The sequence below is a fragment of the Podarcis filfolensis genome (assembly GCF_964270895.1).
Source record: "Podarcis filfolensis genome assembly, chromosome: Z".
In the NCBI taxonomy this organism is placed as follows: domain Eukaryota; kingdom Metazoa; phylum Chordata; class Lepidosauria; order Squamata; family Lacertidae; genus Podarcis; species Podarcis filfolensis.
In genome coordinates, this window is record NC_139617.1 from 26,958,338 (window position 1) to 26,977,315 (window position 18,978).

Sequence of the window (18,978 nt, forward strand, 5' to 3'; positions counted from 1 at the left end):
AATGTCAGAGTGCAGTGTAACTCTCTTGCTGAGCACTGGGAGACAGGTTGGGGGTGTCTTGTGACCTAAAGGGTTGTATTGATGTCCATGTGTCTATTTAACAAGCCTAATTTGTTCAGAGCTTTTAATGTACTATGATGTGTTCAGGATTTGTCTGGTGATCATTTCTTGAGCATATGGATAAAAGCAGCCCTAGTGGTCCAGAACCATCAGCAGTCACTTCAATGTGTATTGGAAGCCAGAAGCGATCTGTGAAGGCAATAGCACAGCTTGTTGTTCAGCAACTGGTATTCAGGAGCATACTTCCTCTGATACTGTTTCTATAGTGGTGTTGGTGATGTTTTTTAACATGATATTAAGCCCATAGCAATTGTTAGAGATAAACATCAATTGACTGAGGACTAAGTTTGCATCTATAAAATGTAAGCAACATTTGCTCAACTTTGCATTACCAAAATGGTATCTCCATACTGCAACAAGTACACACCCACCTACCCCAATTAATAGTTTCCTTTTCATATTTTTTCTCGCACTATGTTAATCTTATTTCATGAAAAGGAAAATCTTAAAGCAGGCTAGCAAATAACTCATACAACATTTTTTGTCTGCAATTCCCCCATCTGGCCCACAGTTTTCCTGCCCACACATCCCTATCTTAGTCATTTGTGCCTTCAAAGTAAAAGTGAATCTACTCCTATAAAGCACCCCTGCCTGGAGACACTTGCCCCAGGAAAGTAGCTGTTTATGAGCCTGATTCAAAGTATCTGTACCAGCTGAGATTTAATTCATGCTTATGAAATTAATCATCTTAGTAAACAATAATGTTGCTGTGGTGTATGATGGCCTAACTGAGAGATTTAACTTTCTAGAAGTAAAATTACATCTTTCATGACAAACTGTAGTTCTCAGTCATAAATACTATTTGGTTTTTCTAAAATGTAAATAGTCTCTAGTTTTAGTTAGAATTCAGTCAGAATGGCTTTTTAAGCTGCAGTCAGTATTGACTCTGTAAGCTTTCTTCCTCTTTTTTTTTTACAGATTCTCCACCACCATATTGCTACTGTGGAGAAACTGCCTCTGACCGCATCTGGCTGTCCACTGCTTATTCACTGCAAGAATTTCCGTGTTGCTCACTTTATTATTGGTCATGAGCGGGACTGTCATGAAGTCTACACTTCCCTGCTGAAACTTTCTCAACCAGGTACTTGGAAAGTGCAGTTTGCTTCCATATGGAGGAAGGAACTTAGCTTAGTGATACAATACTTGCATTGCATGACAGAGATTCCAGGTTCAATCTCTGGCATCTCCAGGTATGCAAAAAATGACACCTGTCTATCTGGATTTCCACTGCCAGCCAAGGCAGACAGTACTGAGTGGATACACCAATGGTCTGATTCCTATATTTCATACCCTGGCAATGCAAGTGCTTGTTGATGATGAGCTTTGGTTATTGAACTTTGAGCTCTTGTTAAACCAGACAGGAAGAAAGGAAAGCATCAATAGCTCCAACTGTTTCCATCGCTGTTAAAAGAGTGGAAATAATTTGCATTTTCTCCTCTCAGAATGTTGGTAATAATTAAAACATTAATTTTGTTTTGGTGTTTGTATAGATTAAAATTGTCTTTAAAGTTAAAAAAAAAATCTTTTGGCCCTTTAAAGAAGGAACCTGAGGCCCTCCAGAAGTTTTTGGACTTTAACTCCCATCAGTCCCTGCCGGTCAAGAATGATGGGAACTGTAGCCATGCAACATCTGGAGGGCTGCAGGTTCCTGATTGCTAGTCAAGAGTATTTGTATTCTGCTTAAAAAAATTCTGCAGTGATTTGATGTTGGTGGGTAGTAATTAAATTTGTTAGTTGCTTGTCGCACAAAGAAGCTTTCCAAGTGACTTACAGTGTATTTAAGAGCACAAGCACACATGAAAATAAAACACATGAAATCCATAGTAAACCACAAAGCAACCCTCAAAAGTAATTATTGTTGAGAGGGAAAAGTGCCTGGATTGTGTGGTGATCAATTACATTATCAGTTTCATTTTAGAATCATATTTTTAAGAGCAAAAAAGAGAACACATTTGCTGACTTCTACTTTTAACTATGGATTGCTATAATGACTCTCGTTTTACATACCCATGGAAAGGAGGATGTGTCCTGGGAAAAGAGGACATATGGCAACCCTACTCTAGTCACTAAAACTGGAAAAAATAGATACTGTTTCAGCGTTTATAGGACCTATATGATAACAGAAAAAAATTATCTGCACTTAATACCTTATTGCATGTAATAATGGGCCATGGATGAGCTGGCTTCCTCACCTTCGAAGACAGAGCAATTTGTGTGGGATCTGGAAGAAATCCTACAGGCTGTATTGGGGACCCTGCATAGGCCTGATGAAGCTCCTCGGGACACTGTTGAGATTAGAATATCTTTCACGTGCAGCATTCCTCAACCTAGTGTCCTCCAGGTGACTTAGACTACATCTCCCATCAGTTCCATCTAGAACAGGGCTGATGAGAATTGATGGGAATCAAATGGAGAGTACCAGATTGGGGGGCGGGCTGCACTAGAGAGTCCTGCCAGCAGCTTCCATTTTCTCTCTAATTTAGGGCATCGTGGTCTTTATTTCTTTTGTGCTTGAATACCCATAGTTTTGTTGTGGTTCAGTACCTCCACAGAATCCCACACTGTCTTTCCTCAGCAGAGCACAAATAATTACTCATTATTCACTAGTGGGTGACTGACGGTTGAAGATTACCTGTTTGGCAAACTGGCTATTTTATCAGATGCTGGCAGAGACCAATCTGTCTCTGGAGAATCTGCTTACTTGAGAGTCAACAGGATAAGTTATCGATTGGATTTGCATTTTGCAACGGAAAGGAAGGAGGCCTGGAAAGGCAGGGAGTGAAAAGGCAGGGAGTGAGTTATTGTTGATCTGTTTGAATTTCAAAGCTGTCACTGAGTTTGACAATAATGTTTCAGAGAGCTACCATGTTTTCCCAGCAAACCCAAGAGCATCATTTTGCTGTAACAGTTCTAGGCAGATGAGGTTATCAGGTTCAGATGACAAGCAAACATATTTATTTATTTCAGTTTCTTTATGAATTGCTTCCTGTGAAGCATCTCATTGTAATTTAACAGTAATAACTGAAAAAGGAAAGTCTTCAGTAGGGACCAATGGAGACGGCATCTGTCTGAAAAGTAATGGGTGGGAGTTCCACAGGGTAGATGCTGCCACATTAAAGTCCCACTTCCTACATTATATGGAGCAGACCTGCTGAGGTGGTATCTGCAGAATGCCTTCTTCTGCAGAGGATATAAGGGATATAAGATATGAGATCCTGTTTTAGGAATCAACTCCCAAGCTGTATAAAGTTTTGTGTAACAGTACCAGCCCCTTGGAACTTGGCTCAGTAGTTAATGGGCAGCCAGTGAAATTTTATACATTTATTTATTGAATTTCTATACCGCCTTTTCCTGGAAGTCTCAGGGTGGTTCGCAGAACAAAATCCAAATATAAACCACAAAATGTGTAATCAAAATAACAACAACCCAATAAGCCACCCCCCAAAAAACACATTTTAAAAGGGCATAGGATGTCAGTCAAATCAACCAAAGGCCTGGTTAAAAAGGAATGTTTTTGCCTGGTGCTTAAAGGTGTATAATGAAGGCGCCAGGTGAACTTCCCTGAGGAGAACATTACACAGACAGGGAGCCACTGCAGAGAAGGCCCGTTTTCGTGTTGCCACCCTCCAGACCTCGAGGAGGAGGCACACAAAGGGCTTCAGTAGATTATCTGGGTAGGTTCATATGGAATGAGGCAGGCCTTGTGGTATTGCGGTCCTGAGCCGTTTAAGGCTTTATAGGTCAAAACCAGCACTTTGAATTGGACCCGTAAACTAATTGATAGCTGGTGCAGTCAGACCAGTATTGGTGTAATATGCTCAAACTGTCTTGCTCCAGTGAGTAACCTGGCCACTGAATTCTGCACTAGTTGAAGTTTCCAAACTCTTTAGAGGCAGTCCTACATATAATGCCTTGCAGTGATCTAACCTTGAGGTTACCAGAGCATAGACAACAGTAGTTTGGCTATCCCTGTCCAGATAGGGGCATAGCTGGACCACTGATGGTACTCCGGTCCATTGAGACCACCTGAGCCTCGAGCAACAGCAAAGGATCCAGTAGTATCCCCAAGATATGAACCTGCTCCTTCACAGGCAGTGTAACCCCATCAAGAGCAGGCGACCTCCCACCCATCTGGTCTAGGGAACCACCCTCTAACAGTGCCTCAATCTTATCTGGATTGAGTCTCAGTTTGTTGGATCTCATCCAGTCCATTACCAAGGCAAGACACTGGTCCAGCACTTCCACTGCATCACCTGCAGTAGTAAAGGAGAAATAGAGCTGAGTGTCATCTGCATACTTCTGACAGCGTACTCCAAACCTCCAGATAACCCCATCCAGCGGTTTCATGTAGAAGTTTAACAACATGGGGGATGTGATTGATCCCGTGGAACCCTACATTGAAGATTCCACGGGGCTGAAAAGTATTCCCCAAGCAACACCCTCTGGGAATGACCATCCAAGTAGGACTGGACCACCACAAAGCAGTGCCACCCACTCCTAGTTCAGACAGTCGCTCCAGAAGGATACTATGGTTGATGGTATTGAGAGGTCGAGAAGAATTAACAAGGACATGTTTCCCTTGTCTCGCTCTCAACAGAGGTCATCATACAGGGTAACCAAAGCAGTTTCTGTGCCAAAACTGGGCCTAAACCCTGATTGAAATGGATTCAGAAAATCAATTTCTTCCAAAAGTGCTTGAATCTGGTCTGCAACCACTTATTCCAGAAACTTGCTCAGAAAAGGGAAATTAGCAACTGGCCGGTAGTTAGTTAGGTTTTCTGAATCCAGGAAAGGTTTCTTAAGGAGTGGTTTTACCACTGCCTCCTTCAAACAGGCAGGGACCACCCCTTCTCGTAAGGATGCATTCATCGCCTCTCTGGTCCAGCCAGCTGTTCCCTCCCTGCTGGTTTTTATCAGCCAAGAGGGACAAAGGTCTAGAGCACAAGTGGTTGCCCTGACTGATCCTAGCACCTTGTCCACATCCTCAGGCCTTACCAACTGAAACTCATCCAACACAACAGGACTAGACTGTGCTCTAGACACCCCATGAGAGCCATTTGCTATAACAGCAGAGTCAAGGTCTTGGTGGATGCAAGCAATTTTATCCTCAAAATGCTTTGCAAACAAGTCATAGTGAGCTACTGTTGGTTCTATCACCTCCTTTGGGCCAGCCTATAAAAGGCCCCATACAACCCGGAAAAGCTCTGCCAGATGACAAAATAAGAATGCAATGGAGTCAGCAAAGTATGCCTTCTTTTCTGCCTTCACTGCCACTAGGTAGGCTCAATAATGAGCCCTTACCAGTGTTTGATTGCATTCATTTGGATCTTTCCTCCACTTGCGTTCAATTTTTTAAAGCAGTGGTGCAATAAGATGGTGATATGTTTGCACAGTGAACAGCCAAGCTGCTGCATTTTGCATTAACTAGATAGTTTCAGGCACCCACATGATCAACTTTGCACCTACACACAAGCAGCAAAACCCAGGTGTTCCAATTAGTGCTAGAAACACCACAGAATGACAGCTTGTTTTTCTGATTTCCAAGGGAGAGCAGCCATTGCTGCCTGTTTCATTAGTCTTTGGTGCAACATGAGCCTAATCTAATTAATTCTGCATATTGCTTCCCAAAAACATAAGAATAACATGTTGGATCAAGCCAATGGTTTTCTAGTCCAGCATCCTGTGTCATAGTGGCCAAGCAGATACCTTTGGGAAGCCCACAAGCTGGATGTGTTCTCCCTGGTTCTTTTTTTCCTCTTTAACATCCAGCAAAAGTTTGCTTATTCCCCTTTTCCTTCTTTTCTTTTTTGGAGACTTCTTTGGTTGGTCCTAATCAGCAAGGTTACATGTTTTCACATTCTACACTAAGATTGGAGTTAGGCTGAGAATATGATCCCTGTGGGCTGAAACCTTGGATTTGTTTTGGCTCTTTTCTTGTTGAATGCAAGCACAAAACCAAAACAAGCCTCTTCCCAGAGAAAAGAGCAAGGTGTTCCCACCCCCACGACCTTGTACTATGTAAGAGGGAGCAGAAATCTTGATAATGTCAAATGCCTCACCAGAAGGGTCTGCAAAGCTTTCTTAACCTCTGATGATAAAAGTACTATAAATGCTTTTATGTTTGACTTCATCTCCAAAGGACCAATGTGGCTACCTACAGGTTTTGTTCATATACCGTATTTTTCGCCCCATAGGACGCACTTTTCCCCCTCCAAAAATGAAGGGGAAATGTGTGTGCGTCCTATGGGGTGAAAGCAGGCTTTCGCTGAAGCCTGGAGAGTGAGAGGGGTCGGTGCGCACCGACCCCTCTCACTCTCCAGGCTTCAGGAAGCTCTGCGCAACCCTCGGGAGACCAGCTCCCCATGGCTGCGCAGAGCTGCCTGCAGTCCCGGGCTCAGCGCAGCTCTGCGCGGCCATCGGGAGCGGGGCGCGAAGTCCCGCCCGGCTCCCGATGGCTGCACAGAGGTGCCTGCAGTCCCGGTCTCAGCGCACTTCTCCCCATCGCCAGCCCCACAAGCTCGGGGGATAGCGGGGAGGCGGAGCGCGCCTTCCCGCTGTTCCCCGACCTGGTTCTTCCAGCCCCGCACCTGGGGGGGGGAATAATTTTTTTCCCCTTTATTTCCCCCCCAAAAAACTAGGTGCGTCCTATAGGCCGGTGCGTCCTATGGGGCGCAAAATACGGTATGTACAAAGGCATCTTTTGGGGTTATTGCACATCCATAGAATCATAGAATTGTAGATTTGGAAGGGAACCTGAGGGTCATCTAGTGCAACTCCCTCAATGCAGGAATCTCAGCTAAAGCATGCATGACAGATCCAACCTCTGCTTAAAAACCTTCTATGAAGGAGAGTGCACAGCCTTCCAAGGGAGTCCATTCCACTGTTGACTAGCTCTTACCATCAGAAAGTTATTCCTATTGTTTAGCTGAAATCTCTTTCTTATAACTTGAGTCCAGTATTCACATCCTAGCCTCTGGAGCAGGATAAAACAAGCTTGCTTCATTTTCCATGTGACAGCCTTTTAGACAGTTGACAGTGGCTATCATATCTCCTCTCCATCACCTCTTCTACATGTTAAACATACCCAGCTTCCTCAACCGTTCCTTATAAGATTTGGTTTACAGGCCCTTGATCATCTTGGTTGCCTCCTCTGCTCACATTCAGCTTGTCATCCTTCTTAAATAGTGGCACCCTGAACTGGTCACAGTATTCCAGATGTGGTCTGACCAAGGCAGAATAGAGTGGTACTATTTTTTGATACTTTATTGCGGTCATTGGCCGTAATAAAAGGACTTGACTTGACGACTTGAGTGGTACTGTCACTGCTCTTGAGCTGAGCAAGAGACTTCTGTTGATGCAGCGTAGAATAGTGTTATTTTTTTGCTGCTGCATCACACTGTTGTATCATTTTAAATTTGTAGTCTACGAAGATCCCTAGATCCTATCTGTGTACAATCCAGATGTCCCCCATCTTCTTTTTGTGCAGCTGGTTATTCCTGCTTAAGTGTAGAATTTAGGGTTTAGGTTTTTCTATTTTATCTGTGTTTTTGTATTTTCATCTATAAGCCACCTCAATTCCCAGACTGGGGGAAAATTGGATGGTGATGGTAATTAATAATAATAATAGTGGTATTCTAAAATATATCCATGGGTCTTTCACAATAAAAACTTATAACCTCACAGAGCACCAAAATTCTTTTTAACAACAGTAAACAATAAAAGTATCAGTGGTTTTGTTTTGTTTTGAGAAGGAGCCTAAAGGCTTGGGCAAATAGAAATATTCTTTCTTGGCACCTAAAAACCATGTACCTCCCATTCAACCTGTTGCAGAAGCTTCATGAAAGTTTGTTCTTTCTTTTAACAGTGGAATGGACAATCATATGTATATGTAGATGAATAGGAGGGAACATTGGTAAATGTTGTGTGAATTAGTAATTTAAGGGCTTTTTTTCCCAAGGCTGGGGGAGGCTGTTAAAACAAAATCTGAAATTGGAACAAAACTGAACACAAAGGAAACCTCTCGATGAGGATAGAGGAGAAATTTGTTCTGTTCTACTGCTACAGCTCAAACATCAGCTGGATAGCTCAGTTGGTTAGAGTGTGGTGCTGATTATACCAAGGTTGCAGGTTTGATTCCCATATGGGACAGCTGCATATTCCTGCATTGCAGGGGATTAGACTAGATGATCCTCAGGCTCCCTTCCAACCCGACAGTTCTGTGATTCTATTTTACCTAATTCACACCTTCTAAACCAAAACACAGTTATCCTTTTAAATTCACACTTCTCTGAATTGTGATGCAGTTTTTTGTAATGCAGTTTTCCCACCAAAAATGTGTATATAAAAAAAGCATATGTTAGAGGAACGTGTGTGCAAAAATATGTATAATAGTGAATGAACTGTCCCCACCCAGACCCCATAGAAAATAATTATATTAGGGGAATTGCCAAAAAAATGAGTACAGATTTTGTGCTGACTTGAAAAGAAAAGCGTATGCCGTTTTAAATTGGCACATTTATTTATCTATTTTAAAAAAGCATAAATAAAGCACGCTGAGCCTAAAACTGGAAAAACAAGTAACCCAGCAGAGCACATTTGCAGAGTAATGCATCCCTACTCCTGATTCCACTTGTGTGTGTGTATGTGTACCTGTGATTTATGAAGGATTCTGGCTTACACAATCACTTAACTTTTTCCTCTTTCAAAATTGTTTTTGTGCTCTAGTGAAACCGGAAGAGCTTTATGCATTCTCTTACAATCCCAAAATGCCCAAAGAGAACCGGGAGATGGGCTGGAAGCTGATAGATGTCAAAGTAGACTACCAGCGCATGGGGATTCCAAATGACTATTGGGAAATAACTGATTTTAACAAAGACTATGAGGTAATTCCTGTTCAGACAGCAGCTTAATGCAGTGTTTCATTCCAATGGCTCGTTACATTTTTCATTTTAATTTTATTCATGTATTTTTTATTTTACTTGTGAGCTGCTTCAAAAGATGAATATCCTTAAAGGCAGGATATAAATAAGCAGAAGAATACCAACTATTTTCCAGTGGCAAATATGCCTTTTTCTGGGCAAAGTGCTTGAGAAGGTGTTGGCAGTCCAACTTCAGGCATGCTCAAAGGAAGCTGATTGCTTGGATCCAATCCCTTCCAGCTTCAGACCTGGTTGTGGCAGTGAAACAGCTTTTGTCATCGTAGTTGATAACATTTATCAGGAGAGAGATGTGGAGACTGTGCCCCTGCTCCTACTCCTTGAGCAGTTTTTGATACTGTTGACCATAGTATCCTTTTGAGGCAGCTCAGGGAGGTAAGGGTTGGGGGCACTGTATTTCAGTAACTCTGCTCCTACCTCCAGGTCCATTTCCAGAAAGTAGGCTACTGTTCAGCACCATGGAAGTTGTCCTCTGGTATCCTGCAGGATTCCATCTTATCCCCCATGCTCTGGTGACTGGGAGTGGCTGCCGAGACCATATAACACCAGTCCTGAAAGACCTACATTGGCTCCCAGTACGTTTCCGAACACAATTCAAAGTGTTGGTGCTGACCTTTAAAGCGCTAAATGGCCTTGGCCCAGTATAACTGAAGGAGCATCTCCATCCCCATTGTTCATCTCATACACTGAGGTCCAGCGCTGAGGCCCTTCTGGCGGTTCCCTCACTGCGAGAAGTGAGGTTACAGAGAACCAGGCAGAGGGCCTTCTCGGTAGTGGTGTGCGTCCTGTAGAACGCCCTCCCATCAGATGTCAAGGAAATAAACAACTATCTGACTTTTAGAATATATCTGAAGGCAGCCCTGTTTAGGGAAGTTTTTAATGTTTGAAGTTTTATTCTGTTTTTAGTCCTCTGTTGGGAGCCGCCCAGAATGGCTGGGGAAACCTAGCCAGATGGGTGTGGTATAAATAATAAAATTGTTGTTGTTGTTATTTAACATCTATTTGAATTTTCTGGGAGCTGTTGTCATGAGATTTGGAGTGACACGTCATCAATATGCAGATGACACCGAGCTTTAGCTCTTTGTTCCCTTTGAATCAGGAGAGGTGGGTGAGGTGTTAGACCAGTGCTTGGAGGCAGTGATGGAATGGATGTGAGCCAATAGAATGAAGCTGAATGCTGAAAGTACAGAGGTGGAACCTTTGATTTCTGGGGGCAGCAGACAAAGAATCTCAAAAAAGAAAACCAACCCTAAAACCCCTTCTATTTTCCCTTTACTCTTAACTTGGTTAAGTATGTCTTAAGTGATTTGGACATCCCATGGATGGGGCTCTGGAAGGCTGGAAAGCCATTTGGAAAAGGCCCATAATTTTATAAAATAAGGTTGGATATGTTAAGGAAGGATAAAACTGAACTAATTATGCATCACTTGTTTTGGGATACAAGCTTTTATATTGCTACATTGCAATAAGGTGTATTAAGGAGATAATAATCTATGAGAAACAGTACAAGGTCAGGGAGAAAACCTGCTCTTCTCTCTAGCCTTGCATTCTATAAAAGACTGTTGAAACAAACCACACATAAAAGGATCCTGTAACACATCTCCTGAAAACAGTTACTGTTGGGTTTGGTGAGCTTTCCCTTGGGAATTGTACAACAGTGAAACTACAACTGAAAAGGTCTGACTTGTTAATCAAACTGACCTTACATGTCCAGGACACTTGCAGAAAGATCACTTGTAGAAGACACTCTTCTAGATCATAATGAACAGTAATGTTGTGCATTCTGTCAGTCAGAGCAATTTAGAATGAGTGTTTGGTGCTTGCTTGTAGCAATAGTATCTTACTCCTGCTGATTCTGAACAAATACTGCTAAACACCTTAACACATTTGCAGCTAACTTAGCTTTAATATCAATGTTGAGTTGTTAGAGCCAGCAGCTGCTAATTGCTAACCTGTAATAAATGCCTCAATGAGTTAATAATTTAAGATTTCAGTCCTCTCTCCATTTCATTTCTTTTTGTATCTTAGGTTTGCAGCACATACTCTCCAGATCTAGTGGTGCCTAAAGCAGCTACTAGGGCAACAGTGCTGGGGAGCTCAAAGTTTCGAAGCCGGGGTCGGATACCAGCACTTTCCTACTTCTACAAAGAGAATAATGTTAGTAACACATGCTTTGCTTTTCATGGGGTTTTGGTCTTCCTCCATAGTCAATCCCGTCGTCTTCCTCAGGACTCAACCTGATTGTGCTGTATGTGTAGACTAGGGGTGGGGAACCAATGGCTCTCCAGACATTACTGGACAACAGGTCCCATCTTCCTTGATCAGTATCAATATTTGGAGCTGAAGTCCAACAACATGCAGAGGGCCACAGGTTCCCCACCGCTAGGATAGATCAAGCCTTGGGCAATGCTTATTGATGCAGAGGGCAGTCTTGTCTTCTTGTACTGAAATTGCTACCTTGAAACTATTTTAGCTTTACATTTTAAACACATGTAAATATTGCTCATGTCTTCTCTCTTCCTCTACCATACCATATGACTTCTTGGCAACATTTTACAGAAGTGGCTGGGCAAAATAATTTTGGCCATGATTTGTCGCTTTACGACATAGCATGGCCAAAATTATTTTGCCCAGTTTTGGGGGGCCCATCCTAAATTGACTAGATGTTCTTTTTAAGAATTTCATTTAGAGAAGAGATGAGGAAAAGCAGCTTCTTAAAATTAAATATTATTACAGTTTTAAACTGGACTCCTAAAATCAGGAGCCCGGAATTCTGATTTTCCAGCTGGGTTTCATCCACAATTTGTGGAGGGGATGTGGAGGTGAAATGAGTAAAGTTAGATGGTTCAGCAACTACTGGCTCCTGATGACTATTAGCTCTTGGCTGGCTGAGGCATGTACAGCAATTTTTTGGTGTCTCCTTTTCCACACACACCCCACATTGTCCTAGGGAGACAATGCAGGAATGATGGGGAGAACCAGCTCCTGGCTATACGCACCTCAGCCTGCAAGTGTTGGTGAAGTCTTCAGTGCACACAGATGCCTTGGCTCTGGCCTTGTGGTGACTCAGTGGGGGCCTTGCCAGAATCTCTTTATGGGAAACCCCATGGACAGCAGTAAGCTTCTCCTCTTGGTCTCACCTGAAACTCTCTTACCCAGTTCCATTTTGCACAGAACTTGGTGGCAACACTTCATTCAGATCAATTCAGAAGAGCATTTTTCTTCTTGAAAACTACAGATCTGGTTATGTTGGGCAATGTTCAGCTAATTATATTTCAACTCTGCTAATCTCAGCTTTTTGAAACAGGAAATAGCTTGCAACAGAGAACCCTCTTTTATTCATTGTTGGCCTGATTTAAATGGCACTGGTTCTCATTGTGGAATAAAACGCTGAGCATTTAGCTTTTAACTTTGCTGTCCTTGCAGTGCCCTAGGTTCAAGTATGGACAGAATTATTTTGTTACTGCATTTGGGGGGAACTTCCCTTGGTTGGTGGTATATGCGTTTTCATGCCAGTATTCTGGTTACTCAGCATTGTCACTGGTTTGGGAGAAGAATGATGATCAAAAGTAAATGGATATGAGGGTGATGATCTCATTTCACAAAAGGCACTGTCTCATCCAAAAGGAGGTATTCTTGGAATTAAAGCTGTTTCTCCTAACCCTCCTAAGCATTGGCAGGCCAGATAAACTTCAAACAGCTGTTAAAAGATAAGTTGGTTTCCCTCCCTACAACTGTGTCACTTCTGTATACTCTCATAAAAGTTTCTCTCATAATATTTATGCATGTTGGCAGACCAAGGCAATTGCTTAATACACTGCTGCTTCTATCTGCAAGTGGTGGGTGGAGAAAAGCAGGTGCCTTACTGCACAATTCTGTGCTGGAGAACTTCTTACCTGCTACACGTGACATACTCTTGTGTCTTTCAGGCTGCAATATGCCGTTGTAGTCAGCCCTTGTCTGGGTTAAGTGCTCGTTGCCCAGAGGATGAACAGCTGCTGCAAGCACTTAGGGAAGCCAATCCAGGAAGTCCCTTCATGTATGTTGTAGACACAAGGCCAAAGGTATCACTTCATGGGATCTGTGGGCACTTGTGTGGTCAACAACTCTGACTTTGACATTGCCTAAACACAGTGTGGCCATAAAGGGATTCTGCTAGGGAGGGGAATCATTACATCCTTTTCCTAGTTTCATGGGTGGGCCTTACATAGTCCTTGGACTGCTTCATGTGGACCTTGGGCTAACTTCTTGCAGGTGGTAAGAAGGAGGGAAAGGGGAGGAAAGAGGTTGGCAAAAAGATAGAGAAGAGTGTGACCTGCTCACATTTTGTTCTCCCCAGCCCACCACTGCATGTACCTCCCACAACAGATTATCCACAAGGGAATGTGGCCGTCAGCAGAAAAAGCGTTACCAGCTCTTGACACTACTGATGCTTCTCACACATGCACAAAAGGATCTGCCAGTCACTTCATATTTGCTACTCAGTTAGTATGCCTTTTAAATCAGCCTTCTGCAACTTGATGCTCTCCAGATGTTTTGGGCAGAAACTCCCATTAACCCTAGCCTGCGCAATGGGAGTTATGGTCCAAAGCATATGGAAGGCATATTTATCTCCTCTTAATCGGCTGCTACTTGCAGGATGTGGCAAAAAATACTGACAGTGATGCATCATTTAATACTTAGCATCCCTAGGGGACAGAGGAGAACATTATTGTAGGATTGTAGCCTTGCAGTTCTGATAATGTTCTAGTTTCTGTCTTAGAATTTTTTGTGAGACACCACACTGTATATAGCATGAATTCCACTTTTTAAGTTACTTTTTCAAATAATGCTAAAGAGGGCCAGTGGGTGTGTATGTATCAGAAAGGGCTGTGCATAATCATTTTTTGCTACCCAATTTTTCCAGCTGAATGCCATGGCCAACCGAGCAGCTGGAAAGGGTTATGAGAATGTTGATAACTACGACAACATTCGTTTTAAATTCATTGGTATCGAAAACATCCATGTTATGAGGAGCAGCCTGCAGAAGCTACTGGAAGGTGTGTTTGGTTTTTTTTATTTTGGCTGGCCACTTGCGATGATCACCTGTTGAGCTACTTTGCTGTAAGACAGGCAATTACTGTAGACACAGGAGCCTGTGTACTCTGCAGGTGTGGGACAGGCAAGAGATTAGGAGAGTAAATAACCTGGCAGCTCTCCCGGCTTGCTGAAGTGGCTTGCTGGTGTTACAGCTTGCTCTAAAAAGCAATATTTAGAGAGATGAAAGCTGGTGGGGGATAAACACCTGCATTTTAATTTTAAAGCATATTGAGAAAGGAGGGTTTGAACTATTTGAGCTGCAGAGTTCAGAGTCCTCCTTGTGAAATCAGAAGTGACCAACTTCTTTATATGGAGGAGGAGGGTCGAATCATTCCTGGCCAAGCTGTTTGGAGGCAGGATTCTCTCCAGTCATGATATCACCAAGGGAAATCTGATCCTGCAGAGTGAATAAGCTGGCTTTCTGTCACTTCTCACAAGCTGCCAGCTGAATCAGAACGGTACCTGATGGCACTTTGTTGCACACAAGTTTGTGTTTCCACTTTGGAGGGTACCTTGTGAGGTGACTGGATGCCCCAAAGGCTTTTCACCTTTGGTACATAGCAGTGATGGAGTGCCTCTTTTCATTCCAGCCTGCCCAAGCATTAAGGTTTTCATATCCGTGAGTTCCATCTCTTGGAGAGATGCATTATGCATCTGCAAAGGATAGGGCCTTCTTGGTGGTTTTGCCCTGGATTTGGCATACCCTCCCACAGAAGGGACGAATGGTGTGTACTCCTTTTGCCACTTCGTTTTGGATTAATATTCCTCAGATTTTATTCCCATCTCATTTTTATTGTTTTAATATTGTATTGATATTTAGAATTTTTATTCACACTGCCCTGGAATCCATGCTTGAATGAAGTTTAGGAATCTGCAAAATATTTTTTTTTAAAGCGAAGCACGTAACCTGATAATATTAATAATAGTAATTATTATTTTATTTATATACCACCCAGCTGACTGGGTTGCCCCAGCCACTTGTGAGTGGCTCCCAAGAGATTATTAAAAACACAATTTTTGCTTCTCAGTTAACATGCCTTTTAAATCAGCCTTTTGCAAGGTGCATGGCTGAAAGACTCCCTAGTTTCTGACTACATGAAGGAGGAATTTATATTGGGTAGCAATTTCTGAGTGGCCTTCACACAAACAATTTCTCAATGCTTGGAAGAAACTTCCATAATGATAGAGACAGTTGTATGTTTATCATACCTTCCGCTTTTGTTCCTTTAGTGTGTGAAACGAAATCTCCTTCAATGAGTGATTTCCTTACTGGCTTAGAGAACTCTGGCTGGTTACGGCACATTAAAGCTGTAATGGATGCTGGTGTCTTTCTTGCTAAGGTAAGGCCCACCTCTGAATTTCCAAAGATAGACGTCATCAGAAAAATGGGAGAGCAGGAGTGAAAGCTTTATTGCTTGGGCTGTGCTTGGGCGAGGCAGATCTTGAATGAACACTAGGAAAAATAGGTCTTCTGTGTTAAACCTGTCATAGTTCCATGACTTTTACATGGAATTGGCACTTCAGTGTGCTCAAGAGGAGGCAGTTCCACTATTCAGCTTGGTTAGGAAGTTGTTCAGTGTTGGGGCACTCTTAAGGACAGCAGAAAAAACTAACAGATCGTTAAAGTCCTTGATGGCAAGAACCATAGAGGGGAAATCATAGGTTTGTTTTTTCATATCCAGGCTATTAAAAACAAATGGAGGGCCACCTACTTAAATGAGGGGTGTTGGAGGGGGTCATGTGTTCTGTAGGCCAGGAATGGGAAACGTGGTGCCCTCCAGATGTTGCTGAACTCCCAACTCACATCAGCACCAGCCAGCATGGCCCACAGTCAGGGATGATGGCCGTTGTAGTCCAGTACCACCTGAAGGATCACAGGTTCCCCATCTGTCCTCTAGGCTCCACCTGCTTCATAGTTCATTGTTTGGCCTTCTCTCCATATTGGTATCATGTAATCCAGCATTTTATTTAAAGCAGCAGTCAAAATGTTTTGCTGTGAAATGTTCAGGAGGTTTATATGGTATGTTTTTATTTGTGTGTGCCATCTCACCTGTCATAGGCAGTGAAAGATGAAGGTGCCACTGTCCTAGTGCACTGCTCTGATGGCTGGGATCGCACTGCCCAGGTCTGCTCAGTGGCCAGCCTCCTCTTGGACCCCTTTTATCGGACCTTTAAGGGATTTATGGTAAGAGCAGGAGAAGATCTGTCTTCGCTTTTTTGTTTTTAAACCATATGGTCGATTCATGTAAATGGTTAGAATTGGTCTATGTGTAAACAAATCCCAATTAAAGCATCTGATTGCTTCTGTTGAATGCTTGTGATCTAATTAATCTAATTAATTTGAACAGTGGTGGGACTGGGGGATTCTGATATATCATATATGACATGCCCCTTGACTTCTTTATATACAGTGGTACCTTGGGTTACATACGCTTCAGGTTTCAGACTCCTCTAACCCAGAAATAGTACCTCGGGTTAAGAACTTTGCTTCAAGATGAGAACAGAAATCATGCTCTGGCAGTGCAGCAGCAGCAGGAGACCCCATTAGCTAAAGTGGTGCTTCAGGTTAAGAACAGTTTCAGGTTAAGAATGGACCTCCAGAACAAATTAAGTACTTAACCCGAGGTACCACTGTATTTTCAAGCAGTGATGTGGGGTAACCAAGAATTAACCAAGAATGCTAGCTGATACTGAGATTGTTTCATTTATTAACATTCTTTGAGAACTGAAGTGAAGGGTTGTACTAGGTTGCTTATTAGCACTCTTTGGGTTTACTCCCCAGTTTTTACAACAAGATACTTTTTGAATGCTACAGCTTTATAATCCACTGAGGAAAAAGGCTTAAACCCTTCTAGAGGAACTGTGCTGGGGGACTTGTGATTTCAAATTCGTGTAATGTAAGCTGCCTTTTAGGATTATAAAGTAAACAAAGTTAGCAACTATATGCATCAACTTATGTCTGCCTGATATCTGCTACTGCTACTCGACATAGTAAGGAAAGAATTACTGTGCAAAATGCTGAAGAATTACTGTGCAAAATGCCCTGTATGTTAAATCACAACCAGCATTATTTTTAAAGCTTCCTTACACTTATTAGGCAGTTAAAATGCTAATTTTGAAAACACACACACACCACAGTGAATGCAGGTTTGCAGTCTAAAAATAAACAGCACAATGGATGACAGAAATATGACTCATTCTGGCTTCAGAGATTTCATTACATATTGGCTATCAGATTCAAATTCATATTTGTGTGGCTTTATTAGAGGGTAGATTTATTTTGAACGAAAAGAACGATATTAAATATTGGAATGTGTTGCTGAATTTCCATATCATGGGCTCCACACAGCCAGGATTCTAAGTTGACGTGGTCTGTCCTACATTAGAGATGCATATGCTCATTGTATAAGCACAGCGTTGCCGACAAGCATTTCATATAATTAAAGATACAAGCGTATGTGCGGCACTGCATAATCTGATCCCAAGGTGTACCTCAAAATGCTTCCAGGCACTTAAAAAATACTCACTGGAGGCATTTCATGATTCTAAATGGTTTTTCGCTTTTTATGTCGCTCTGAGGTTGACATAAATTGGTCTTCGAGGAGATGAGTCATGCATCTGTGTATGTTGTCTGTTTTCTTCCATGGGAGGGCTGCTGGAGCAATCCCATATCATGTAGAAATGCTTGTCTTAGAATTGGAAATCTAAGTGTGTGGTGGTGTTGCTTTTGAAAGCAAAAATCACTTGTGGGAAGGGAAATGAGGATTTTTCAGTTCTACTGTGTCTCCACATGCATTTCTTCCTTGGGCATCTTTCTAGAAGCCCTCCTGCAGAGGAAAAATTGTAAAAGATCTGATAAATGTTGCTTTGCCATATTAACAGTCCTTTAATAGGCTGCTGCTTTCCTTGTGCAGAATGAGGTAGTAGAATTCTGGGCTATACCACATCAGTCTGAAGGTGTTGTTGTTCATTCTTCCCCCTCCCCTATATATAAAAAAATCCTATAGCACACTAGTACATTAGGGAAAGGGCTGTGTTAAAATCTCTCATGGTGAAGTGCTTGTTTATTACATGCTATAAGCTTTCTGTGGAGTGGGAGTGCATTCAAGAATATGACACATACATGATGTGGTATAGTTTAGAATTATACTGCCTCATTCCTCATGTATAGCCAGGCACTTAGAGCTATTTTGCACACAATGCTCACCCTATTAAAGCATCTCCATGACGCTGATGTTCAGAATTCTTGATGTTCTGATCTTGCCCTGAAACGACCTGCATTTGGCAAGAGCTTCATGATTTAATAAAGAACTGAAATTGCTATGATATTCCAAAGGTTATCAAGCAGCTACTTTTCGGGTACTAGAGAGATACGATTAACGATTAAGATCTTTGAATTGACCATGTCTTTATTTATTGATGCTAGGCTTCTCATTGCTGCTGTTTGCTGCCATTGCTGCACTGGACCCTTTTAAAGTTAATTAGATATACACCAATGGTATAATAAAATCAGTTCAGTTATTCACAGTGCAAGAGGAACAACTGGCTACCTTTTTGCCTTCTGTTGTTTTACGTCACGCTGTTGCTTTCGTAGTAGCTACCATTTCCCGCTTCTCCCCACCCCAACTCCTACGGTAAATTAGCTACCATGGATGGAGAAGAGGGTCCCATGAGACCCTCTTCTCCATTCTTCGTAGCTAGTTTTCATAGCCATTCCTCCACCAGTGGGTATGATTTCTACCCCCCCCCAAAAAAAAATCTTAAGCTTTCTCTGTATTTAGGAGGGAGAAGAACCTTTAGAAATCCTAAGTGAAAGAACTTCAGATTGATTTGTGTTAGTGTA

At 42.3% G+C, this 18,978-nt stretch overlaps 1 protein-coding gene across 1 annotated transcript in view; it reads left to right on the plus strand.

Annotated features, from left to right (window-relative positions):
• The window catches only part of MTMR8 (myotubularin related protein 8), a 42,452-nt gene that overhangs the window by 7,087 nt on the left and 16,387 nt on the right, over positions 1–18,978 (plus strand). The window contains exons 2-8 of the mRNA XM_083596014.1: positions 947–1,201; positions 8,845–9,002; positions 11,085–11,213; positions 12,986–13,120; positions 13,963–14,095; positions 15,366–15,475; positions 16,195–16,320. Coding sequence (XP_083452140.1) covers positions 8,886–9,002; positions 11,085–11,213; positions 12,986–13,120; positions 13,963–14,095; positions 15,366–15,475; positions 16,195–16,320 — 750 coding nt within the window. The 5' untranslated portion in view covers positions 947–1,201; positions 8,845–8,885. The remainder of the gene's footprint in view (positions 1–946; positions 1,202–8,844; positions 9,003–11,084; positions 11,214–12,985; positions 13,121–13,962; positions 14,096–15,365; positions 15,476–16,194; positions 16,321–18,978) is intronic.